Source organism: Nilaparvata lugens, chromosome 7 (assembly GCF_014356525.2).
Source record: "Nilaparvata lugens isolate BPH chromosome 7, ASM1435652v1, whole genome shotgun sequence".
Taxonomy (NCBI): Eukaryota; Metazoa; Arthropoda; class Insecta; order Hemiptera; family Delphacidae; genus Nilaparvata; species Nilaparvata lugens.
In genome coordinates, this window is record NC_052510.1 from 14,746,351 (window position 1) to 14,771,840 (window position 25,490).

The 25,490-nt window shown below is 34.8% G+C and overlaps 1 protein-coding gene across 5 annotated transcripts in view; it reads left to right on the top strand.

Moving 5' to 3' along the window:
- The window catches only part of LOC111064370 (rho GTPase-activating protein 7), a 213,084-nt gene that overhangs the window by 182,416 nt on the left and 5,178 nt on the right, over positions 1-25,490 (top strand). For all 5 annotated transcript variants that reach the window (XM_039432125.1, XM_039432123.1, XM_039432124.1 and 2 more), the window contains 10 exons: positions 1,786-2,054; positions 3,531-3,749; positions 5,143-5,293; positions 6,029-6,116; positions 6,637-6,860; positions 8,172-8,483; positions 16,633-16,970; positions 18,146-18,297; positions 19,731-20,006; positions 23,196-23,375. In XM_039432125.1, the coding sequence (XP_039288059.1) occupies positions 1,786-2,054; positions 3,531-3,749; positions 5,143-5,293; positions 6,029-6,116; positions 6,637-6,860; positions 8,172-8,483; positions 16,633-16,970; positions 18,146-18,297; positions 19,731-20,006; positions 23,196-23,375 (2,209 nt within the window). The remainder of the gene's footprint in view (positions 1-1,785; positions 2,055-3,530; positions 3,750-5,142; positions 5,294-6,028; positions 6,117-6,636; positions 6,861-8,171; positions 8,484-16,632; positions 16,971-18,145; positions 18,298-19,730; positions 20,007-23,195; positions 23,376-25,490) is intronic.

The following is a 25,490-nucleotide window of genomic DNA, read 5'->3' on the forward strand; positions in this document are numbered from 1 at the left end:
CCTAATTGATATTATAATATTAACCTTAAGAGAAAAATTACGATGTCGTTCACAATTTTAATCTACTAAGTGCCGGTTGCACAAAAGCCGGTTAAATTTTAACCGTGATTAATTCAACGAAAACCAATCAGAGAAGCCGTCTTATCAAAAATGCCTTCTCTGATTGATTCTCGTGATATTAATCAGGCTTTTGTGCAACCGGGCTTCAGGATCATACTGGAAGTTAATATTATACAGTAATAGGTTAAGTTTTTGGAATGGTAGTTTATATAGTGGGCTGTTTCCATTTTAATACACGGGTTTTTAGAATGAAATTAAATCTACAGATTATTATTACAGAATTTTCTTCTGTATCAGTCGATATTTCTCCATAATATACCTAATAATTAATCATCCTTACATTAAATTTTATCTTGCAAACTTGTAAAGACAAGAAAATTCAAACTTAATTCATTACACACAAAAGTACAATAACATAGCCTGCTAGAATAAGACAAAATTTGTCTTAGACAATTAATGTCTAAAATGTCTCATAGTAATTAATCATTCAGTGGTTTTCTGAGTTAAGCTTTGTTTTTGTTATAAAAATAATCAATGTTTAAATAATCACAAAAATAAAATATTGTTGTCTTCTACAACAGAAAACAAAATTATAATAAAAATATCTAATAATTTCAGCTATAACAGTTCAATTAATCAAACATTGATCTCAAAAATACAATATCATAGCCGGCTACTTTTAGTAGACTATATAAAATCCACAAGACTATAATTCCAGTAACTGTAGTTTAATCAATATGTAGTCATAAAAATACAATACAGTACAACAATAAACAAATCGAAGTTATTAACAATCACAGTTACCACAGTTGAATTACGGTAATTGATATAAATCACAAAAATACAATTCCTATAGCGCGGCTATAAGCAGGCGTCTCGAGATGCATGGTTAGAGCCTTCACATAACATATAAATTCATTAGATTCCATTATTTATTGGATGTGAATCGTAAAAGCAATATATAGTAGCCAACAATTCTAATCCTTCTGTCGATGTAACGATCATTCAACAAAAAAAATCAATCGAGACTCCTGCTTATAGCCGCGAGTCTCGAGACGCCGCTAAGGAATTGCACCTTAGTCTACTACAGTAGAGCACATTTATTTATTTATTCATTTACATTTATGTGTAGTGAAAGAATTCGAAGTAGTGAAATTATAGATTAGAACTGTAGGCTTCACTGGAAGACTTTAGCAATAAAAATTAATATATTAGAATAAGAAATGAGAGAACAAAATTAATGGTAAGTCCTAGTGACTAGTTTTTATAGGAATAATGATAAAAAAATATACATTAACCAATGCACAAATCAAATACATGATTAGAAAAGAACCAACAGGCCTAGCTCAAAACTGTTCCCTTTCCGAATTTTGATAGTAGTAAGCCAATGTCTAAAAGGTAGGTTATTATGTTGCTCCACTTTGAATCAAATTCCGAGTCCAGAAATATACAAACCAAAATTTCGAATTTAATTAGATTGAAAACCGAAAGGAATAAGAATATTGCACCAAACTGTATATTGTAAAGTTTTTAAAACTTGAAAACATTGAATTATTTAGAAATTTAGTAACAAAAAAACTAAACTAAACTTTCTCCAGGAATCACATCTTACAAGTAGTCTAATACAAGTAGTAAATCATAGCAATAAATGAAATGAAATCAATAAATGAAATGAAATGGTATATCAGTTTTCCATGAGTAATATAGATTTTATTATTGTGGCAGGTGTAGCAGCTCAACAGGGCGGCACCCAGTCGTCACCCGGGCCACACGACAACGGAAGCGGCGGTGGAAGTCCGGTCGTGATCCGCTACGGCAGTCTGCCGCCAGGGGCGCTCACCACCGACAGCGAACTGCTAGCGTCGCGCTTCCGACGCTCGGGCAGCGAACGACTCAGGGACGGCGCCAAGGCCTTCCTGCGACGCGTCGAGAGTCTCAAGTCGCGACGTCGTAAACGACACAATCGCGAGGGTGTTGTCATTTCGGGCCCGCAGGTGTGTTGATTGAACTACAGTAAGATTTATTGTTATAAAGTCAGTGGGATTGTTAGGAAGGCATTGTTGCCACTTTTTTCACCGAATTCTATTTGTAGATACAGTAGCTGAGATTGTAGTTATCAACGTGAACCCATTTCTGACAAAAATAGTTTGTACTGTCATATCTGACAAGCCAACGGCTTGTCAGTTATATAAAGTCTCCAGAGATCCACGTCCACAACTTCGTGTCTAAGTTCATACAAAAAATAAATAAATAAATGGCCTATATTAAATTATTTTATAAAAAATACAGTATACAAAGCAAATTATTGTAGGCATTTTCACCCCAGTGCCGTCTGGAGGAGCTGATTGGAAATAGTAAATTATTTCATATATGATGAACATAAACAGTCTTATGGGCAAGAGAGAGTCACCTCTTCTCCATAGTGGCTCACGAAGGTGGGGGAATGTGTAGGTACTCCAGATGGCGTATATCATTAGTGGGCTAAAGCAGTTTCTCTCAGTGAGGATCTCCCTCTTACTCTCGAGGCTGAACACTAGGCAGTTTAGTGGGTATGCACCCAGTCTTGGGAATGTAGCTATGTCGGGGACGCACGGTAATGTCAAACATCCCCTTTATGGTTGGGCTCTCAACACAGTGAGAGAAAGTCCTTCGCAGGGACAAACAAGTTCATATAGATTGTATTAGCTTGCTAAGCTCATATCTGTGTGTAAATGCATCCTGACATCCTTCATGTGAAAAATACCTAATTTTAACAATAGTTGGACAAATTATTGAAAACTCATCAAATGAATGAGAGTTCAAAAAACTCTATTCGATTGTTCAATGTGAGAATGAGAAATGCAGTTGTCTTGAAAGTAAAACTTTCCTAATAATAATGTTGATTCATCTACACCAGTCAATTCATCTAGTTTATTCAATAAATATCATTCTGCTGAATTAAAAAAGATTGATTAATTCTCAATTTACAATAAATTGATTGTTAATGAATGGATTTACTCTGAAGATCTATTCAAATACTTGCAAATACAGAAAATACCAATTTAATATAGCTGGAGTACTTGATAGCAATTGACAATATAGGTTTATCAATTTTGTGTTTTACAATATCATACATTTCAATATAACCAATTGATTGGATTAATCTCTAGAGATTGATTCACATACTTGTAAACAGAAATTACGAGTTTTATATAGCTTGAGTACTTCATAACTTTCACAAGATACATCAAGTACAACAATCTTGTGTTTAACAATGTTATACTTTACAATATAATCATTTCTACCGAATTATAGTCCTTTATACGATTTAGAGTTGTTGATTCGAATCAGATAATTAGAGGACATTCTTTGTATTTTGGAACAATCTTAAACATCTCTGGCAACGATGTTCTATTGATATTCTTAATTTTTTATTGGAAACTACAACGTCTGTAACAACAATGATCATATTTTGCATTTTTGGTTGGCAGTTGCTGGACGTAGCGTCGATGCAACAGCGCATGAAAGACATGAACTGCATCGACGTGTCGCCGCCAGAGTCGCCCTCCACATACGCGTGTGAGGAGAAGAGGCCATTCCGCCGACTGCTCTCTCTGTCGCGGCCCGACTGTGACTCGGGGGCGCTCTCCGACTCTGAGTTGTCCTGGCGACAGCATTACCTCAAGGACGCCAATAGTAATCACACCAAGGTGAGCGCTAATTTATTCATTTACTTATCCAATTATTCATTCAATCATACAGAATCATATAACTTCTAGAAAAGTATCACAGGATTCTACAAGAACTTTATTCCATTCTCATTACAATAATTATGCTCACATACGATTTCTCACATCATGCTTTGAATGTTGGAAGAAATCAACCTTAAAGAATATAAAGATCAGCTAACACAATCCATTCATTCTTTATTCATTTATACAATAAGTACATTATCGAAATGATAGGGAGAGGTAAATTAAGGTAATCTTGTGCTAATCCTCTCCCAAATTTAGATAACACATAGTCCGAAATAGGTCAAGTCATGTAGCTCTTCGATCTACTAAATTTTCAGTCCTCAAGTATTTTCACAAAGTAGATTATTTAAATCTAGATGCTTCAAAACTAAACATAGAGGAAATATTTCACATCATTATAACTAAAATAGGAAATATTCACATACTAATTATTCATTAAAATTATAAAAAAATAATTTTGACTACTAAAATGGAAATCAATTCAAATAAAGGAATAAACTATTCGTCTCTCATAAAATATTACTTGATTGGATTTACTCCGAAAGATTTTGGAGTAAATATCACTGTAATTTTTTCCAGTTGTAGACTACACTGTCTACCTATACCTTCAATTTTAATGTGACTAAGAGAAACTAGCATATGAAAAAGAGCTACTTGGACGATCCAATTCAAAAGTGTCGCGACTTAAATACAGCAGTTTATGGAGTATTCATATTTATTTAATTCATTGTTGATATTTCAATGAGTTATGATAAATTCTCTGGATTTTTCCTTTAACTTTCTTCATTTATTGTGAGAATATAATATTATACTGTATACAGTCGCAGTGCATGTTAAATACTTATGAGATGTAAAAATTTGAGGGTGAAAAATGATTGATATTTTTCCAATTTTCGCATTTAAGATCAGCATCACTACCGGCCAGTACTGTACTATGCTATCGAGAGAATCATTTCAGACTATCAGCATTGATTGATTGATCGATTAAGAGCATTGATGCTACTTAACTTATAGAGAATGCCGACTGTTGAAAGTGAATTCCTGTGAATCACAGTCATTATTTTTGTTTTTTCTCCAGTAGCTCTGAACTTCAATGTATCATGCTTCTTAACTTTCAATTGTATGGACTATCGACAAAATCTCCAAGCCCCATGACGGTTCAAACGGAGATAGATGAGCTGTTAGTTTTAACCTTTAAACCCAGAATAAAACATGTAAATGTGACCATACCTACATATAATTGTAGATAAGCACGTAGATGGTGTTTATATGACTATTATGAGTCATCTGCAGGTAACATATTGATAAACAAATTGAATTGGTAATAATTTAGTGCATTTTGTTCTAGGTTGTTGAGTTGGTAGATGTAAATAGTAGTAAAGAAGGCGGCAGCAGTAGTGGGAGTAGCACGGGGGGAACGGCCAGAAGGGCGGTGTCGAGGAGGGGAAGCTGCACCAGTTCCAGTCTCGAGGGAACACCAGTTAGGTCCAAACAAAGTGGTAAGCATATCACACATCCTCACATCGTATTCTCAAATATATAACACTATTCATTCAATTCATATTTGTTCATCTATGAATATAGATAATGATAGTGATGGTGATTCATGCAGTAAATAGCTGATAGCAGAGACAAACGAATATCAATGTAGTATTCGTCTCTCTATGCTGATAGTGATACAATTTAAACGACACTGAATAGATTCAAATCGAATATAATTAATGAAAATGATAATTTTTTAACCAAATTTCGTTATGTGTTACTGTACTTGATCCTGGGGATTTAATAAAAAATTCAAAAGTATTCTTATGGAGATTTGAAGAGATTAATTGGATTATATTTTTACTTTATGATTGTATTATTTCAAACATCCAATGAAAGACATACAGCCTTATAAACTAATGACTTCTGCTTCTGCAAATATTGATCAATGAACTAAGATAGCAGAAGGAGATGTGAAGAATGAAACTGTCTGTTAACAGTTGGTTAACTGCAATTTCTAATAAAATCGTTTATCTTGGAGAGTATTTCTTTTGATATTCACTTACAAAAATATTATTTGACATTGGAAATGTCAATGTCATTGTAGTTTATGTGAGACATGATATTATTTCCGAACTTCTCTCTTATTTGAGTTATACATTTCATTGAATATATTTTTCGGATTTTGTTATTTTCTTTCAATAAGCGAATAAGAAATTTTCTGTATTCAAATTGATGTCTCATTGTTTCAGATTCAAAACTAAAAGATGTTGAAATGGAAAGTGCCGAATCTAATAGTAATGTAGCTGATAGTGATTCGGAAACACCACCTAGAAATAAGTAAGTATTAACATAGAGAAACAATAGCATAAGTTACGCTATTGTTTATCTATGGTATTAACGTCTTATTCTTTCAAAATCTAGTTTATATTAGAATTTCGATTACATTAATCACTTACATTAAAATTAAACTGGCACTGTGCAAACGGCCCGTATAATTATAAGAGTTTAAAATTTGACCAATTCCTTCCCTCTTCAATTTTCAAACGTTCTTGTTCATATTTGTTTTGATTGTTCTTCGAACAGTTTGAATTGTTTTTTATAAAAAATATATTGTCTTTGATATAATAATAAATATACAAAAAATATTTCTTTTTGATATTAATTTACTAAAACCATGTTGTTTAACAAGAGTAAAGATTAACATTCTACTTGTAACAATGATTAGTCTCTGCTAAAATACATTTGACAGTGAACATTTCACATGATTCAATTTTCATCTGTGTTTTATAACTATTTCAAATTTCAAAGTGGTATGTACCGGTAAAAGGTTTAAAACAGTTTGGTTTTGGGTGTACAGGTCAGTAGTCAGATGGCACAGCTTCCAACGCGGCTCGGTGCGCCCGGACTCCTGTTCTGGCCGCTCTATCAGTTCGCTGTCCTGTGGTCAGATGCTGGTCATGCGCAAACTGGCCCTGCTCAAGCTCACCGCCATCATGGAGCGCTATTGCCCCACGCACCGCACCGGATGGAACTGGGAACTGCCCAAGTTCATCAGGAAGATCAAGACGCCCGATTACAAAGGTGAGTGACAGAGCTATAACTACCTATCTCTTTTCTAAGTCAACCCAACAATGTAATGGACTGACAGAATGAATGAAACTTGAACGCTTAGTAACAGAGCTATAACAATCTCTTGTCAAAGTTAGTCAAACTGATGAAAGTAAGTGAAACTAGAATGCTTTGAATAATTAAATTCTTTCCGTTCAATCTTCAGTTTAACTTGTCTAGTATATTTCAGTTGGAAACATCTCTTCTTTTAAATGATTTATTTTGTCATTTTGTTATTTTGTCACACACAAATAACACACAAATCACATTTTTACATAAGAATACAAAAATATAAGTAAATTTGACATAATAAGGAATAGAACAATCATCACTTTTCCCATTTTATAGTGAAGGTGAAGTACATTTATTTCATACACCATAGTATAAACACCATAACTACCACGGTATATAGAAGAAGTTTAGTTTTCATCTAAATACCGTGATAACTACTATAGTTACTATATAGTAACTGTAAGGTGAAGTTGTGGTAGATACTGTATCAATATGAGAGCTAAATATCCATATGAGATAAAACGAGTTGACATTTTTACAACCACTTATTATTATTTTTATTCATAGATACAAGATAAAGTATTTTTTTATTATTACATTTTTGCAAACTATTTTTATTAGTCAGCTTGTTTTCAAAAAAAATTCTTAGATGGCTCAGAGGTCTTATGCCTGACCATTTAGAATCCTTTTTCAATGTTATTTCTCAGTTTAAATGTAATTTTGGAGGCTTGCAATAAGCATTAGTAAGATGAGCTGTTATTGGAAAGTATGCAAGATGAGTGAATGTTTGCTAGTCTATTCTTTCTCTCTTCTTTTTCTTTCTCCATTTATTCATGAATTTAAAATTAATAAAGTTATATTCATTCATCTCTTTTCTGTATAGGGCTACTTGTAATAAAAATAGAGAGAAAAATAAAAATCTCAGTACCCTTTTTGAATTATTTAATCACAACATGATTAATGTTGAAACATGTTGTGATTAAATAATTCAAAAAGGTTACTGAGATTTTTATTTTTCTTTCTATTTTAGTAATACGGTATTCATTCCTACTTGCAAACGTGGAGTATTGTATACTTCCAGCAAGTAGTATTTTTTATTCCAATTCACAAAATTATTTCTAATAAAACATACCAGTATTTATTTTATTAATCTTTTATTAATTATTTTTTATCTTACTGAGCTGTGTGTTTTTGTTTTTCTTACTGATTCTGATTGTAGATATTGTGAGTTTGAATGAATAAAATTTGAATTTTGAATTTTGTGTGTTTCAGACAAGACAGTGTTCGGCGTGCCGCTGGTAGTATCGTTGCAACGCAGTGGCTACGCTCTGCCTCTGTGCATCCAGAACGCACTGTCATGGCTGCGAGCGAACGCTCTCGACCAGGTTGGTCTGTTTCGCAAGCCGGGCGTGCGTTCGCGCATCCAGCGACTCAAAACGCTCGCCGAAACGCAGGCCGACGAACTCACCTACGACTCGCAGCAGGCGTTCGATGTCGCCGATATGGTCAAGCAGTATTTCCGCGAGTTGCCTGAGGTTCTCTTGACCAATAAGCTGTCGGAGACGTTTGTCGCGATCTATCAACGTGAGTTTTCTTTACTAAAGTAAGGGTGTGATGACATTGAATGTGTATGTGTGTAAGTGCATGCTTGGTTATGCATGACCAAGTGCACAGATGAGAAACAAAGTCTGAAAATAGCTAAAGGAACACTCACACTGAACGCGTGCACTTGCTGGTTGCGTTCAGTGTAAGCAGCTTCATGCAAGTCATAAGGTGTTTCAATGGCGCTTTCCAGATTTTGTTTTTCGGCTCATGCATGATCAGACGCGCACTTGCACATATACGCATTCAATGTGATCACACCCTTAAGTTCATCTTGTAATCATCAATCTTCATTAAAGCTCAATGATAATAATTGAAGCTTGATCACAAGGACTTATCAATATAGAATTATTCATAATATCATCATTGGATGTAGAACACTCTGGAGGTTCTCTAATTCTAATACTTCAGATCAGAGAATAGTCATATAACAGATTACCATTTATTTGTAGCAGAATAACAGGATTAGTTTTCTATGATTAGGTATTGACCACAATAAAGCATTATGTAATATTGAGGAAGAATTTCAAATGAGGCTACTAAATTCAATGATCGGTTTGGAGCAAATTTCATTCACTAATCTCCATGCTTGAACCCTCTTGCGAAATTTCTCCATAATTCTAGAGATTTGTGCAATAAATCTGTAGAGAGAAGTAGAGATCAATTTCAATTGAAGCTCAATGCTATTTTTCAAAGTAGCAAATCTATTCATGTTTTTTTTTGTTTATATAATTGTTTAGTGAATTGAATAAATACATTTTAGGATCAGTAGACAATTTTGCACAAATTCATTTCACGGAATAATAATTATTGTCGTGAGGGCCATTGACGGTTTAAATAAAATGAGTGGCTCAAAAATCGCCAACCATCTAACTAAAAGCGTAGTTATACAACCTGTTTTCTAAAGCCCATAGACGATTATCTATGGTGGACTATTTCTAGATCTTCTGCCACTACACAAGAGTTCAGTTATTGACAAAGAGTCTTGGCTAGCAGATTTCAAAAAAATGACATACAAGGACAAATCAAATTGTGGTCTTCCGACAAGATCTATAAATAAATCGCTTCCTGATGGCAAAGTATTTGCTTATCAACACTTGCCACCGCTGCCAGCGCCCCTTCTTCAACTACTCCATCAGGTACGAGGTGTCGCCTTACAAAAGGGCTACAAATACGTGTGGTCGAAAAAAGGCAAGGTCTTTGTCCGCAAAGACTCCAACCAGCCGGCAATTATAATAAGTTGTAAGGAGGATTTGAACTCTCTATAAATCCAGTGTCAACGACTCCTATTGAGGACTCTTATTTTTGTACCTTATTTGATTCCCTATGCCGTTTGAGGACCTAAATGAAAATCAATTTATTTGTGATAGTTATGATACAGTGCTAATAGAGGATTTTTTAAGCTATAGAACTGCCAACTCTTATCACGTGAATATAATTCATATGAATATTAGGTCTATCAAAAAGAATTTTGATGAATTCATCTATTACTTAAACAATTGTGAAACTAAATTTGAAATTATAATATTATCCGAAACATGGATTAGTGAAGACTCTGAATTGTTTTCAATATAGAGGGTTATTCTGTTGTAAATAGAAATAATAGATTCACAAGAAGTGATGGTTTATGTGTATTTGTGAGCAAAGATATTGATTTTCAGGATATTGATGTAGAACTAGACAACGTAAACTCAATTATAATCAAATTTTGTTTCAATAATTCATATTATCAGTTGATTGCACTTTATAGATCTCCTTCTTTAGAAATAAATGCCTTTTGCTAAGTTTAGATTTGTATCTGCAGAATATGAGTAAGGATTTATCGGTCATTGTAATGGGAGATATAAATATTAATATAATGGATGAAAACAATCTAAATTATCTGACTAATGAGTACCTAAGTGTATTGCAATTAAATGGATTCAAATCATACGTAAATAAATATACCTCCAATCACCCCACTCAACACAAACATGCTGCTTTCAAAACAATGATCCATAGACTAAACACCATCCCCTTATCAACAGAAGATTACAGTACAGAGCTCAACACAATAAAATTCTGGCCCAAACTAATGGCTATGATCCACTACTTATAGACAGAATCCAACAGAACATGAAAAGAAAAACTCAAAAGCCCAGCAATGAACATAACAACTCATAACACTAACATACATAAACTCAAAGTCCAACAGATTAGCAAAGAATTTCAAAAAGCAGGATTCAAGATAGCATTCCAAACAAAAAACAAGATCAAAACCTACTAACCACAGAGAACAGAAACAAAACTCATACAAAAACCCAGGGTATACAAACTCAACTGTTCGAATTGCCAAAAATACTACCTTGGGCACTGTGGCCGTTCATTTGAAAAAAATTCAAAGAACACATCAACAACCCCGAATCAGCATTGCTACCCACTTGATAGGAAACAATCACACCTACACAGACATAGCCACAAATTTAAAAATTCTACACATCAGAAACAAAGGACCTGAACTAAACACCTTGGAACAATTTGAAATATATAAACATACTAAAAGAGACCCCACAACATCCTTAATGAGCAACCAACTTCAAATCACACAGCCTCTTCAACCTCCTACTTCAATAATCCACAAATTCAAACATTCCCGCCACCCCCGCCGCCAACAGTTCAAAAATTCCCGCCACTCCCATAACCCACGCTGCTTACTCACCATATGTATTCAACAACGGAAGTGACAGCAGTGTGATGAAGGAACTAGTGTCCGAAAGCGCTACACTAATGTAAGTAGAAGTTAATAGCTTTTATTTATATAAATACCTGACTGCTATGTCGTAATTAATTGTTCAAAGTGATTATTTAACAAGCAGTTCGTAATGGAATCAAACATTGAAGAGTAAATTAAATTGCTATATTCAAGGTAAAGAAATATTCCTCTAATCCACTCATTGACGGACGCTCTTTTTACTAATTTTGAAATTCAAGTCAAAAGGTATTGTGTAAATAAGCTGTCTTCTGATCAATGGAAGTTTAGTAGGATAAACTTGAAATTCCTCTGTAACACCGGTCTGAAATGATAAGTGTTCTTGATCAACTTTGGGAAGATTTTTTATTTTTTACTAAGTATTTTATTAAGACTTTGACATATAGTTGTCTCACGGTGAAAACATCAAAATTCAGGAAAATTATTTGTTGGGTATAACCTTGGTTTATTCAAGATAGTTTTTATTATATTTTTTTGAAGGATAATATATTTTCCATGTTACGTCATATGCAGCACCCCATATCACTAATCCATATTGTAAAACTGATTGAACTATGGCATGATAAACTGTTTTTAAGTTATTTATATTCAATATTTTGTTTAATTTATAGAATTTATAAGAAATGTAGTTTCGGTTTTTACACAGAGAAGTTATATGAGATTGCCATTTAAAGTTTTCATCAATTATTTGATCAGACGTGCACTTGCACATATACGGATTCAATGTGATCACACCCTTAAGTTCATCTTGTATGTGGGATAAATCATCAATCTTCATTAAAGCTCAATGATAATAATTGAAGCTTGATCACAAGGACTTATCACTATAGAATGATTCATAATATCATTGGATGTAAAACACTCTGGAGGTTCTCTAATTCCAATACTTCAGATCAGAGAATAGTCATATAACAGATTACCATTTATTTGTAACCGAATTACAGGATTGGTTATTCTATGATTAGGTATTGACCACAATAAAGCATTATGTAATATTGAGGAAGAATTTCAAATGAGGCTACTAAATTCAATGATCGGTTTGGAACAAATTTCATTCACTAATCTCCATGCTTGAACCCTCACGAGAAATTTCTCCATAATTCTAGAGATTTGTGCAATAAATCTGTAGAGAGAAGTAGAGATCAATTTCAATTGAAGCTCAATGCTATTTTTCAAAGTAGCAAATCTATTCATGTTTTTTTTTGTTTATATAATTGTTTAGTGAATTGAATAAATACATTTTAGGATCAGTAGACAATTTTGCACAAATTCATTTCACGGAATAATAATTATTGTCGTGAGGGCCATTGACGGTTTAAATAAAATTAGTGTCTCAAAAATCGCCAACCATCTAACTAAAAGCGTAGTTATACAAACTGTTTTCTAAATCCCATAGACGATTATCTATGGTGGACTATTTCTAGATCTTCTGCACTACACAAGAGCTCAGTTTATTGACAAAGAGTCTTGGCTAGCAGATTTCAAAAAAATGACATACAAGGACAAATCAAATTGTGGTCTTCCGACAAGATCTATAAATAAATCGCTTCCTGATGGCAAAGTATTTGCTTATCAACACTTGCCACCGCTGCCAGCGCCCCTTCTTCAACTACTCCATCAGGTACGAGGTGTCGCCTTACAAAAGGGCTACAAATACGTGTGGTCGAAAAAAGGCAAGGTCTTTGTCCGCAAAGACTCCAACCAGCCGGCAATTATAATAGTTGTAAGGAGGATTTGAACTCTCTATAAATCCAGTGTCAACGACTCCTATTGAGGACTCTTATTTTTGTACCTTATTTGATTCCCTATGCCGTTTGAGGACCTAAATGAAAATCAATTTATTTGTGATAGTTATGATACAGTGCTAATAGAGGATTTTTTAAGCTATAGAACTGCCAACTCTTATCACGTGAATATAATTCATATGAATATTAGGTCTATCAAAAAGAATTTTGATGAATTCATCTATTACTTAAACAATTGTGAAACTAAATTTGAAATTATAATATTATCCGAAACATGGATTAGTGAAGACTCTGAATTTGTTTTCAATATAGAGGGTTATTCTGTTGTAAATAGAAATAATAGATTCACAAGAAGTGATGGTTTATGTGTATTTGTGAGCAAAGATATTGATTTTCAGGATATTGATGTAGAACTAGACAACGTAAACTCAATTATAATCAAATTTTGTTTCAATAATTCATATTATCAGTTGATTGCACTTTATAGATCTCCTTCTTTAGAAATAAATGCCTTTTTGCTAAGTTTAGATTTGTATCTGCAGAATATGAGTAAGGATTTATCGGTCATTGTAATGGGAGATATAAATATTAATATAATGGATGAAAACAATCTAAATTATCTGACTAATGAGTACCTAAGTGTATTGCAATTAAATGGATTCAAATCATACGTAAATAAATATACGAGATCTTTCAATAATGTCAATGGGCAAGTTAACAGCTGTATAGATCACATATTTTTAAAAGTGGATCAAAAAAGTCTGTGGATGTGCTAGGTGCGATTTTACAATCAAATATCACGGATCATTATAGTATTGTTTTCCATATCAGACAAAAAGACCATGTTTCCAATTCTAAAACTATCCCCAGTAAGACAGTAACTAGAATTAATTTTGATAAACTAAAATTAGATCTTGAAACTCAGGGTTGGGATGAGATTTATGACAATTTTACCGATGATATTGACACCTTAGTTGATAAATTTACCATCAAGATAAATGAAATTATTAATAAATGCACAGAAACTGTTAATTATTCACACAAAAACAGACCCTTGAAAAAATGGATTACTCCTAGTTTGATTTCAGCCATTCGTAAAAGGGATAAAATGCATATTAAACTGAATAAACAACCGTTCAATATTAAACTTAAACAAGACTACATAAATTACAGGAATATTTTGAACTCATTAATAAGGAAAGCAAAGAATGATTATTACAACAACAAATTTGCAGAGTATAAAAACAATTCCAAGAAAAGATGGGAGTGTATTTCTGAATTGATGGGAAAAGAGAGAGTATATCAAGAGTCTAAAATTGATCCAAAAATTTTGAATAATTATTTTGTGAATGTAGGAGTTGAACATGCAAAAAAATTATTGGACTCTGTAAACAATATTGAAATACCACAATCATTAAATGCACCTCCAGTAGATAGCATGTTCCTGAGCCCAACTTGTGTAAACGAAATTTTAGAAGTAATCGGAGAACTGAAAAATGGTGCTTCTTCAGGGGTAGATGGTATCAGTACTCATTGTGTCAAATTAATAAGTGAACATATTGTTCTCCCATTAGAACATATTATAAATAGATGTTTTACAGTGGGTTATTTTCCGAGGGCGTTTAAATCTGCAAAAATTATTGCATTGTACAAGAGTGGTGATAAGGCAAATCCAGAAAATTATCGACCCATTAGTATTTTGAATGGCTTCTCTAAAATTATGGAAAAGATTATTAAAAAAGAATGTTAAATTACCTAGACATCAATAATTTCCTAGAGAAAAATCAATTTGGTTTTCAGCATGGAAAGTCTACAACTGATGCAGTTATCCTCCTAACTAAATTGATAGATGAAAACTTCAACTCTAAACAAAAAACATTGGCTGTATTCTTAGATCTAGCAAAAGCGTTTGATACCGTCCCTCATAGCATTTTATTGAAGAAATTAAATAATTGTGGGATAAGAGGCTTATGCAATGAACTTCTGAAAAGCTACCTTCAGGACAGAAAACAAACATTAAACTTGAATGGTACATCAGTTACAGATCAATCATCTAGTTTTGGTCTACCGCAGGGTACAGTTCTGTCCCCGGTATTATTTTTGATCTACTTGAACGATGCTCTAAAATTAAAAATACCACATTGTACCCAAATTTCATTTGCTGATGATACAGCCTTAGTTTTTTCGGGTGAATCCTGGCACCAAGTATACCAATCTGCTAATGAGGGTTTAAAAATTATGAAGAATTGGATGGATAATCATATTCTAACTGTTAACTTGAAAAAAACAAAGTATATCACCTTTTCTCCGACACTAGCAGGTCAACCTGGGGACTCATTGCATTTGAAAATGCACTCTGATCCTCACTGCTTGAATGATGGGTTGAACTGTTTGTGCCAACAAATTGAAAAAGTTAATTCTATAAAATATTTGGGAGTGATGGTGGATAGATATTTGAAATGGGATACTCATATGAATTACCTATCTTCTAAACTTAAATTTCTTATTTATAGTTTCTACAAAGTAAATCAATTGAAAGACCTGGATGTAAAAAGATCAATTTATTTTGCGTATGCCCACTCGCTGTTTCAATATGCGATTGAAGCTTGGGGTGGTGCATATGATTGTCACTTTAATAAAGTCTTCACACTACAAAAGCATCTTATAAGGGCAGCACTGGGTAAACCAAGACGATACCCAAGCAAGAAACTTTTTGAAGAATTAAGTGTTCCCACACTAAGACAGATGTATGTAACTAGGATTGTTTTGCACTTAAATAAGAATAGAAGTAATCTAGAAATTAGAAATATACCGTACCAAACTCGTTCATTAGCATTAAATAATTTCAATATCAACTTAATAAAACTAGTAGTTTGTCGACATCAATTCACCTATCTTTGCAATATATTTTCAAACAAAATTCCGATAAAACTAATTAATTCAAAAATTACTAAAGCACTTATCAAGGAAATAAATGTATGGGTTAAGCAGAATATATATTTTACAATGCCTAAATGTTAAGAAATCTATTCATGATTCTTTTGAGTTTTGAATGTCTTTCTATCTTTTGAATTATTTATGAAAATTGATTAAGCACTGGGATGTGCTCACAACTGAAAATTTCATTTTTTATTGTATTCTTCTTCATTAGTTTGCATTTAGAAGATTTAAATGTAGGCTGTATGACTTGTTTTTGGTTATCATCTGTATAATTGGTTTCAACACGAAATTATTCAATTCTTATCATTGTATTATTTATAAGAAGACATGTATTATTTACAAGAAGTATTACTATAATATTTATTACATAGGTATATATTTTTTTCCTTTTTTCAGTATTGCTATAGGCTATTTCGTACTGTTTGCTTTATGAACTCACAGCTAGCGCACAAGTTTAACTTTGCTGGCTGTGCCAAATCATTCATGTTTTGTAACTATTATGTAAAATTTTGGCGAAATAAACATTCTTATTCTATTCTTATTATTAAGGTATTCACAAGTTCTGTTCAAATACCTAAGGATAGTGACTTTTGGGAAATTCAGACTAAGTGGGCCTTTCCGTTCCTATAAGGAACTCTCTACCACCAGAAAGCTAAACGACAATTTTTTTCAATAAAATATTTGTTTGATTTTGCAGACGTACCAGTAGGCCAACGCATGGAAGCCGTGCAGTGCGCGCTGTTGCTTCTACCCGACGAACATCGCGAGGCCTTGCTGACGTTGCTAGAATTCTTGCAGACGGTCGCACATCACGCGCCGACCAATCAGATGAACGCCAGCAACCTGGCTCTCTGTCTCGCCCCCTCTCTCTTCCACTGGCAGCCCACCCCTTCTCCCACCCGTAGTTCGTCGGTCAGTCCGCGCAGGCGCAGTAACAAGAACCTCGGCATCCCAGACGCCAGGGAGTTGGGACAGAATAAGGCCGCGCATGACTGTCTGCTGTCCCTCATCAAGCATCATAAGCAGTTGTTTATGGTGAGTGTGAAGGAGGAATTACCTATCACAATATTAATGGCGTATTTTTCATATATCTTATATCATATATTATGAATAATTTATTTTCGTTTTCCATTACTTTCATCTCAATGTTATAAATTTGCATCCGTCAACTATATTTCTCAATTGAAGATTGAATCTGGAGTACCTAAATTCAGTCTAAGGGTTTGTGCATAGAGAAGAGGGAAGAGGTCTCCATGTATGGTGCTCCACATAAGGCATTTTGGGGAGTGAAGCCGCGCTACTTCTCGTTTAGAGCTTTATATCTATAGTCCATACAAAATTACTTTTGACTTGGAGGAATATGCGGCGCAGAGAAATGGGGGGAGATCAGCCAATTGCAGTGATGAGTAGAGTCATAGGTAGAAGCGCAGTTGCCAATTTGTCGATTAGACTCAGTCGACTCATTGCTTTCAGACAGGAAACTTCGTATGTGGAGTATGAGCACTATAGTGAGGTCCACGTTATAATGACAGTATTTGGTTAACTTTGATGTTGCTATCCTTGTCTATCATTCGATAAAGAAGGTATTACTATCCTTTTATAGCTCCGCAACGATGCCAAATCTGTTTTTGGCAATGTAGAAATATAATTAATTAATGCAGAGGCAAGGCAACGCTGTTCTTCTATCTTTATTCACTGCCATTATAACTAGTACCTCACTGTAGAGCACTCACCAGAAATCATCAGAGAACGCTGGCCGGTTTAGAACGGCAACATCACGCTGTGTCCCTCCAAGTCAAAAGTAATTTTGTATGGACTATAGTGATTGTAGTACCGCACTACTGACCGCTCGAAACATGAACTCCGTTGTATTCAAAAGCGGTGACGTGAGGCCTCTTTTATTTATTTATTGGATAGAGCAAACAATACAATAGTCGGGAAAGGAAAAATCAGGCTATTGCCCAAAACATCTTCAATTTCCTAATTTTGTCTTTTAAAGCTCATGTGAAAGCACCGTGACTTCCCTCCTCAAAATGCCTTAAGGGGAACTCCTTTATATTGAGACCTAATCCTTCAACTTTTAATGTCAATTATGCATAACAAATGACAAACAATCCAATCTATTTTTTGTTGGAATGATGATGACTTTCAACGTCCAATACCCCAAAATGAAGCATATTTTCAACATTTTCATTTTTGTGATGTTTTAGGTGTGCGAGGAAATGTTGAGCCAGTGCAGATTCAGCTACATGGAGGAGAGCATCCCGGTGGCGCTGGAGGAGCTGGGTGCTGAGATGCAGCAGGACTGGCGTGGTTACATGCAGGCCTGCACCACTGCTCTACTCAAAGAAGCCCGAGACAAGTGAGTCAGTCCAACTTATATGTCATTCAACTTCTGTTTCACTCTACTTGTATACTGGCACTATCAATTTCATGATTCTATTATTCCAGAAGAGATTATTAAAGGCCATGATTATGATTGAATTCAATCTTAAATTTTCATATTGTATGTATGAATTTTGAATAAATCATATTGAAAAAATCTTTCTTCAATTTCAAGTTCACTAACACATGCTTTGGAACTTTTCCATACGAAGATAAATGAGTCGTTCTACAAAAAATAATCTTATTGGCAAAGCGAAACTTGATTTAAAGTGTTTATGCCATTAGCATTGTTATGACATTTGTTGAGTGATTACTGATGTGATTGAAGTATCCAAGAAAAATCAAATGTTGAGATGAATGAATGAATAAAATGTAGTCAATTTCACAATTTGTTTTTTTTAACGAAGCTTGTACATGAGACTCAATATTCTCATTTGATGATTCTTTTCCGACTAGTGTATTGTTTGCTCTATCCAATAAATAAATAAATATGTAAAAAGTAGTCTCGTTTCAGAGATAATACCTTGATACAAGTTTTTATCTTGTCTCCTTAAGAAAGGAACGTTACAAATGGATCCGTTGTAATAAAAATTTGAACAAATTTCAATGTATTAAAAACACATATGTTGTCTTTCCTATTCACTCAAAACTTCTATAAATCTATAAAGCCAGGGAAACACTTATCATGCAGCGTTCCGATCCCACTACGATCCTATCATGTATGACAACACACATAATTGTGCATGCCACTCATGTCCGTCATAATATGATCTGTCCCACCACCACCTTTCCACCCCATAAAATGGGGAACAATCCTAGAGCATCTCTGATAACAGTGTTATTTCGTAAATGTATTTTGATAGCAATCAAGGAATATCACCACCTCTCAACCCCTCCCCCCCCCAAATAGGGAACAATCCTGTAACATTTTTGATAACAGTGTTATTTGTAAATGAATTTTGATAGCAATCAAATAGGTGTTTCCTTGAATTAGTTACTGATATCAAAACTAACTGCTTTAAAAGTACGTGAAAATATTGAAATTATAATGTATAACAGCTATAGAGTTGAACTTCTTAAATTATAACGTCAATAACAATAGATTCCACTACATTTATTCATTTATTTATTTATTTTTATTTATTTAATTATTTACAATATCTCTTTGGAGACAACAGATCGAAACCCACAACTGCCTCCTTAACTTAGATCATAATAATGTCAAAATACTATAAATTATATATCATGAAAATAATATAATAATATATCATTTGCTATTGCTTGGTTTACTAATTGTGTTGAAAACTTCTTCTACTCTAAAGTGCAAAAATTCAAAATTGTAATTTGGTTTTTAATGTATTTGAACTACTCAAACTATAATCTCAATAACAATGAGTGATTTGTGTGAAGGAGCCGCGGCTGGGTGACAGTGTCGAACGGCCTGGAGGTGGAGATGGCCTACAAGAAGGTGGGCGACGGCCACCCTCTGCGCCTGTGGCGCGTGAGCACCGAAGTGGAGGCGCCACCCACAGAGCTGCTGCACCGCGTGCTCAGGGAGCGCCACCTCTGGGACTCCAGTCTGCTCAAGTGGCGCCAGGTCGCCAAGCTGGAGGCACAGGCCGAGGTCTTCCATTACATCACCGCCAGTATGCCGCCGCTGCCCGCCAAGGATTACTGTGTGCTAAGGTGAGTAGTAATATCCTTTATCATGTTTAGATGGTTCAGTGACTAGAAATGAAAGTTAAGAATAGAAAAAAGTGAGAAAGTTGCAGAAAATGTACAAAAGGTAAGCTAAAACCCTCCTTCAAATAAAATTCTATAAACTAGGAGGAACTGTGGGAAAAGAATATACACAAATACATTCAGTACATTAGAATATGATTACTAGTAAATTTTGAGCGCTTTTTACCGTATACCAATTTTCCAATTTCCCACAGTTTTTATCTTGTCTCCTTAAGAAAGGAACGTTACAAATGGATCCGTTGTAATAAAAATTTGAACAAATTTCAATGTATTAAAACACATATGTTGTCTTTCCTATTCACTCAAAACTTCTATAAATCTATAAAGCCAGGGAAACACTTATCATGCAGCGTTCCGATCCCACTCCGATCCGATCACGGATGACAACGGCCTAGAATTGTGCATGCCACACATGTCCGTCATATTATCTGTCCCACCACCACCTTTCCACCCCATAAAATGGGGAACAATCCTAGAGCATCTCTGATAACAGTGTTATTTCGTAAATGTATTTTGATAGCAATCAAGGAATATCACCACCTCTCAACCCCCCCCAAATAAGGAACAATCCTGTAACATTTTTGATAACAGTGTTATTTTGTTAATGCATTTTGATAGCGATCAAGTACGTGTTTCCTTGAATTAGTTACTGATATCAAAACTAACTGCTTTAAAAGTACGTGAAAATATTGAAATTGTAATGTATAACTATAGAGTTGAACTTCTTAAATTATAACGTCAATAATAATAGATTTCACTACATTTATTTATTTAACTAGCCGTCAGGCTCGCTTCGCTCGCCATATCCGTCTAGCCAGGGGGCTCCGCCCCCTGGACCCCCGACTGGATCGTCCGAGAATGAGATCAGCAGGATCGCTTCGCTCGCCTGCATTTTTCATTTGAGCATTTTTATCATATGTTAGGACGATCCAGTCGGGGGTCCAGACTAAACGTCTGGCTAAACGGATATGGCGAGCGAAGCGAGCCTGACGGCCAGTAATATAATATTCCCAGGAATAGCTCTGATTGAAGAAGCAGTGCCCAATCAATTTTTCCGCGATAAATGCATTTCAATCTTCAACTTGGTGCCAACCTAACAAAGTCAACTCAACTTAATGCCAACCTGACAAAATTATTAATTTAGTTACCAGTTAACAACTGTTTCGAAGAGGTACTCTCTCTAGATTATAGTTCTATATTAACATATGGTATGGACATTTTTCAATTATAATTAAGAGAATAAGAAGAATATACATGCTAAAAGACGAACTTTAAACCCTTAAAAACCACCCTCAGAGTTAAAATATTGCCAAAAGATTTCTTAGTGCGCCTCTAAAGGGCCAACTGAACATACCTACCAAATTTGAACATTTTTGGTCCGGTAGATTTTTAGTTCTGCGAGTGAGTGAGTGAGTGAGTCAGTCAGTCAGTCAGTCAGTCAGTGAGTGCCATTTCGCTTATATACAGTATATATAGAAGAAGATAGATTATTCACAATATCTCTTGGAGACAACAGATCGAAACCCACAACTGCCTCCTTAACTTAGATCATAATAATGTCAAAATAGTATAAACTATAATATATCATGAAAATAATATATCATTTGCTATTGCTTGGTTTACTAATTGTGTTGAAAACTTCTTCTACTCTAAAGTGCAAAAATTCAAAATTGTAATTTGGTTTTTAATGTATTTGAACTACTCAAACTATAATATCAATAACAATGAGTGATTTGTGTGAAGAAGCCGCGGCTGGGTGACAGTGTCGAACGGCCTGGAGGTGGAGATGGCCTACAAGAAGGTGGGCGACGGCCACCCTCTGCGCCTGTGGCGCGTGAGCACCGAAGTGGAGGCGCCACCCACAGAGCTGCTGCACCGCGTGCTCAGGGAGCGCCACCTCTGGGACTCCAGTCTGCTCAAGTGGCGCCAGGTCGCCAAGCTGGAGGCACAGGCCGAGGTCTTCCATTACATCACTGCCAGTATGCCGCCGCTGCCCGCCAAGGATTACTGTGTGCTAAGGTGGGTTCATAGATGGTTCAGTCGCGAGAAATACAAGTTAAGAATTTAAAAAAGTGAGAAAGTTGCAGAAAATGTACAAAAGGTAGCTAAAACCCTCCTTCAAATAAAATTCTATAAACTAGGAGGAACTGTGGGAAAAGAATATACACAAATACATTCAGTACATTAGAATATGATTACTAGTAAATTTTGAGCGCTTTTTACCTGTATACCCAATGGTCTGGGGTTCCCAGAATTTTTTTATTACTTTACTTTCCGGTTGACTTGAAGATGTGAGATAAGGTTAGGCTATCGGTGGAACATAACATGTATTATGTTCTTGCGTGTTTTTAATAAATTGCTTAATCTATTCACTCATATTTTTACAAGCAATCGCAATTAAAATGGTTGGGAGAGAAAGAAAGCAGTTAATCAACTATCAACCCTCAACCATTCCATTAAAAAAATTAAGATTAAAATTAAAGCCCAGTAGCACAGAAGTCTGTTGAATTTTAATAATAGAATTCCAATCAGAGGAGCCCTCCTTTCAAAGAAGCCATCTCTTTTTGGTTCCCGTGGTATTTAATAATGATTTTGTCAACAGGGTATTAAACTGTTTGAAGTGGGGTCAGGTTCACTTTTCACCACAGTTTCTTTTCTGTCCAAAATATAGAACATATAGAAAGATCATAATGGTTCATTCATGAGAAAAAGCTCAGTCCTCATAAGAACACAGAAATTTGAAGCTTTTTCTCAAGACTGAACCATCAAACATTATACAAAATACATTTGAAAATATCAAGAATAGATTGATGATAATGGTTCATTCACGAGAACAAGTTCGGTTCCCATAGTACCGCAGCAATTCCAAGCTTTTCTCTCTGTAAATGACTATCGACAACATGTATTAAATCGCTTTCCCATTAATATTAGCTAATCAATTATTTTCTTGCTGGGGATAAAGCTTAATTTGAGAAGCATTGAAGATATTATATGAGTCATGTATTTGTAAAGTTTTATCATGCATTGCGTGGGTATTTAAATTATATTTACAAGAATGCATTATTGCTAGGCTCAAGGCATTCAAAATACCTATGAACAGTTTATCTTTACAGCAGTGTGTATTGTTCACAGAACGTGGAGGACAGAGCTGGGCAAAGGAGCGTGTGTGATAGTTGAGACATCGGTGGAGCACGCGGACAGCAGCAACCTGGGCAGTGGCATCAGGGGAATTGTGCTCGCCTCAAGGTATCTCATCGAGCCCTGCGGTTCGGGTCGATCTCGCATCATGCATCTGTCCAGGGTCGACACCAAGTAAGTTTTGAATCATGTGGAATACACTGTAATGACTAGAAAATATTTAGTGACTGAAATTTTCCAGTTTAAATCAGAATCAAACTAGGAGGAACTGTGGGAAAATAATATACACAAATACATTCAGTACATTAGAATATGATTACTAGTAAATTTTGAGCGCTTTTACCTGTATACTCAATGGTCTGTGGTCTATCAATTTCTTTATTACTTTACTTTTCGGTTGACTGAAGATGAGAGATAAGTTCAGGCTATCGGTGGAACATAACATGTATTATGTTCTTGCGTGTTTTTAATAAATTGCTTAATCTATTCACTCATATTTTTACAAGCAATCGCAATTAAAATGGTTGGGAGAGAAAGAAAGCAGTTAATCCCTCAACCATTCCATTAAAAAATTAAGATTAAAATTAAAGCCCGGTTGCACAGAAGTCTGTTGAATTTTAATAATTGAATGCCAATCAGAGGAGCCCTCCTTTCAAAGAAGCCATCTCTTATTGGTTCCCGTGGTATTTAATCATGATTTTGTCAACAGGGTATTAAACTGTTTGAAGTGGGGTCAGGTTCACTTTTCACCACAGTTTCTTTTCTGTCCAAAATATAGAACATATAGAAAGATCATAATGGTTCATTCATGAGAAAAAGCTCAGTCCTCATAAGAACACAGAAATTTGAAGCTTTTTCTCAAGACTGAACCATCAAACATTATACAAAATACATTTGAAAATATCAAGAATAGATTGATGATAATGGTTCATTCACGAGAACAAGTTCGGTTCCCATAGTACCGCAGCAATTCCAAGCTTTTCTCTCTGTAAATGACTATCGACAACATGTATTAAATCGCTTTCCCATTAATATTAGCTAATCAATTATTTTCTTGCTGGGGATAAAGCTTAATTTGAGAAGCATTGAAGATATTATATGAGTCATGTATTTGTAAAGTTTTTTCATGTATTGCGTGGGTATTTAAATTATATTTGACAAGAATGCATTATTGCTACGCTCAAGACATTCAAAATACCTATGAACAGTTTATCTTTACAGCAGTGTGTATTGTTCACAGAACGTGGAGGACAGAGCTGGGCAAAGGAGCGTGTGTGATAGTTGAGACATCGGTGGAGCACGCGGACAGCAGCAACCTGGGCAGTGGCATCAGGGGAATTGTGCTCGCCTCAAGGTATCTCATCGAGCCCTGCGGTTCGGGTCGATCTCGCATCATGCATCTGTCCAGGGTCGACACCAAGTAAGTTTTGAATCATGTGGAATACACTGTAATGACTAGAAAATATTTAGTGACTGAAATTTTCCAGTTTAAATCAGAATCAAAGTATGACGAACTTGAAGAAACGTTTTCATTTTTGGATATTATTAGTTGGTATTAACATCATGAAAGGGTTTTTAATCGCTTGAAAATGCCAAGTACAAGTACTACATTACATGTACTATAATATTTCCCAATTAATTAGCTAATCAATTATTTTCTTGCTGAGGATAAAACCTAATTTGAGAAGCATTGAAGATTTCATATTATTTATGTCTTGACAGCGGTTTAGTTAGTTGTTTCAAGGAACTCGAGCTGATATGTTTGAAAATAGGAATCTTCTTCTTTCCGAGTAGAATTTTATAGATTGTGGATAGTCCAGAAATTTGAAATTTGAATATAACTGTACCGTCCTTGTGTTACAAAGGGCTTTGAAATTTTTAGAATGTAATATATTTCTAAATAATCTTTCATTTTCTTTTTTGGAGATATGATGCCTGCATGAAAACTAGGCTTGTATTCCGGTTTTTAATGCGGATGGTGCCATGTGAGCATTCTGCTTGTGCGTGGGTAATGGAAAGTGCACGGGTGATTTGATGAGATAATCAGACGGCGGGATTCGAACCCTCGACCAGGTAGCAATAGCAGACTATAATGTGTAACAAATACTTCTATTACTAATGTATTTTCATAACTTTAAAGTGGAAAAAAACACTCACATATTTTGGTGTGGTGACGACCGTTTCGGCTTGAGAATGTGCAACACCAGCACGAAACGGTCGTCGCCAGCAATGGGAGTGTTTTTTTCACTTGTTATGAAAACACAATAGTAAGAATATTAGTGAAAACAA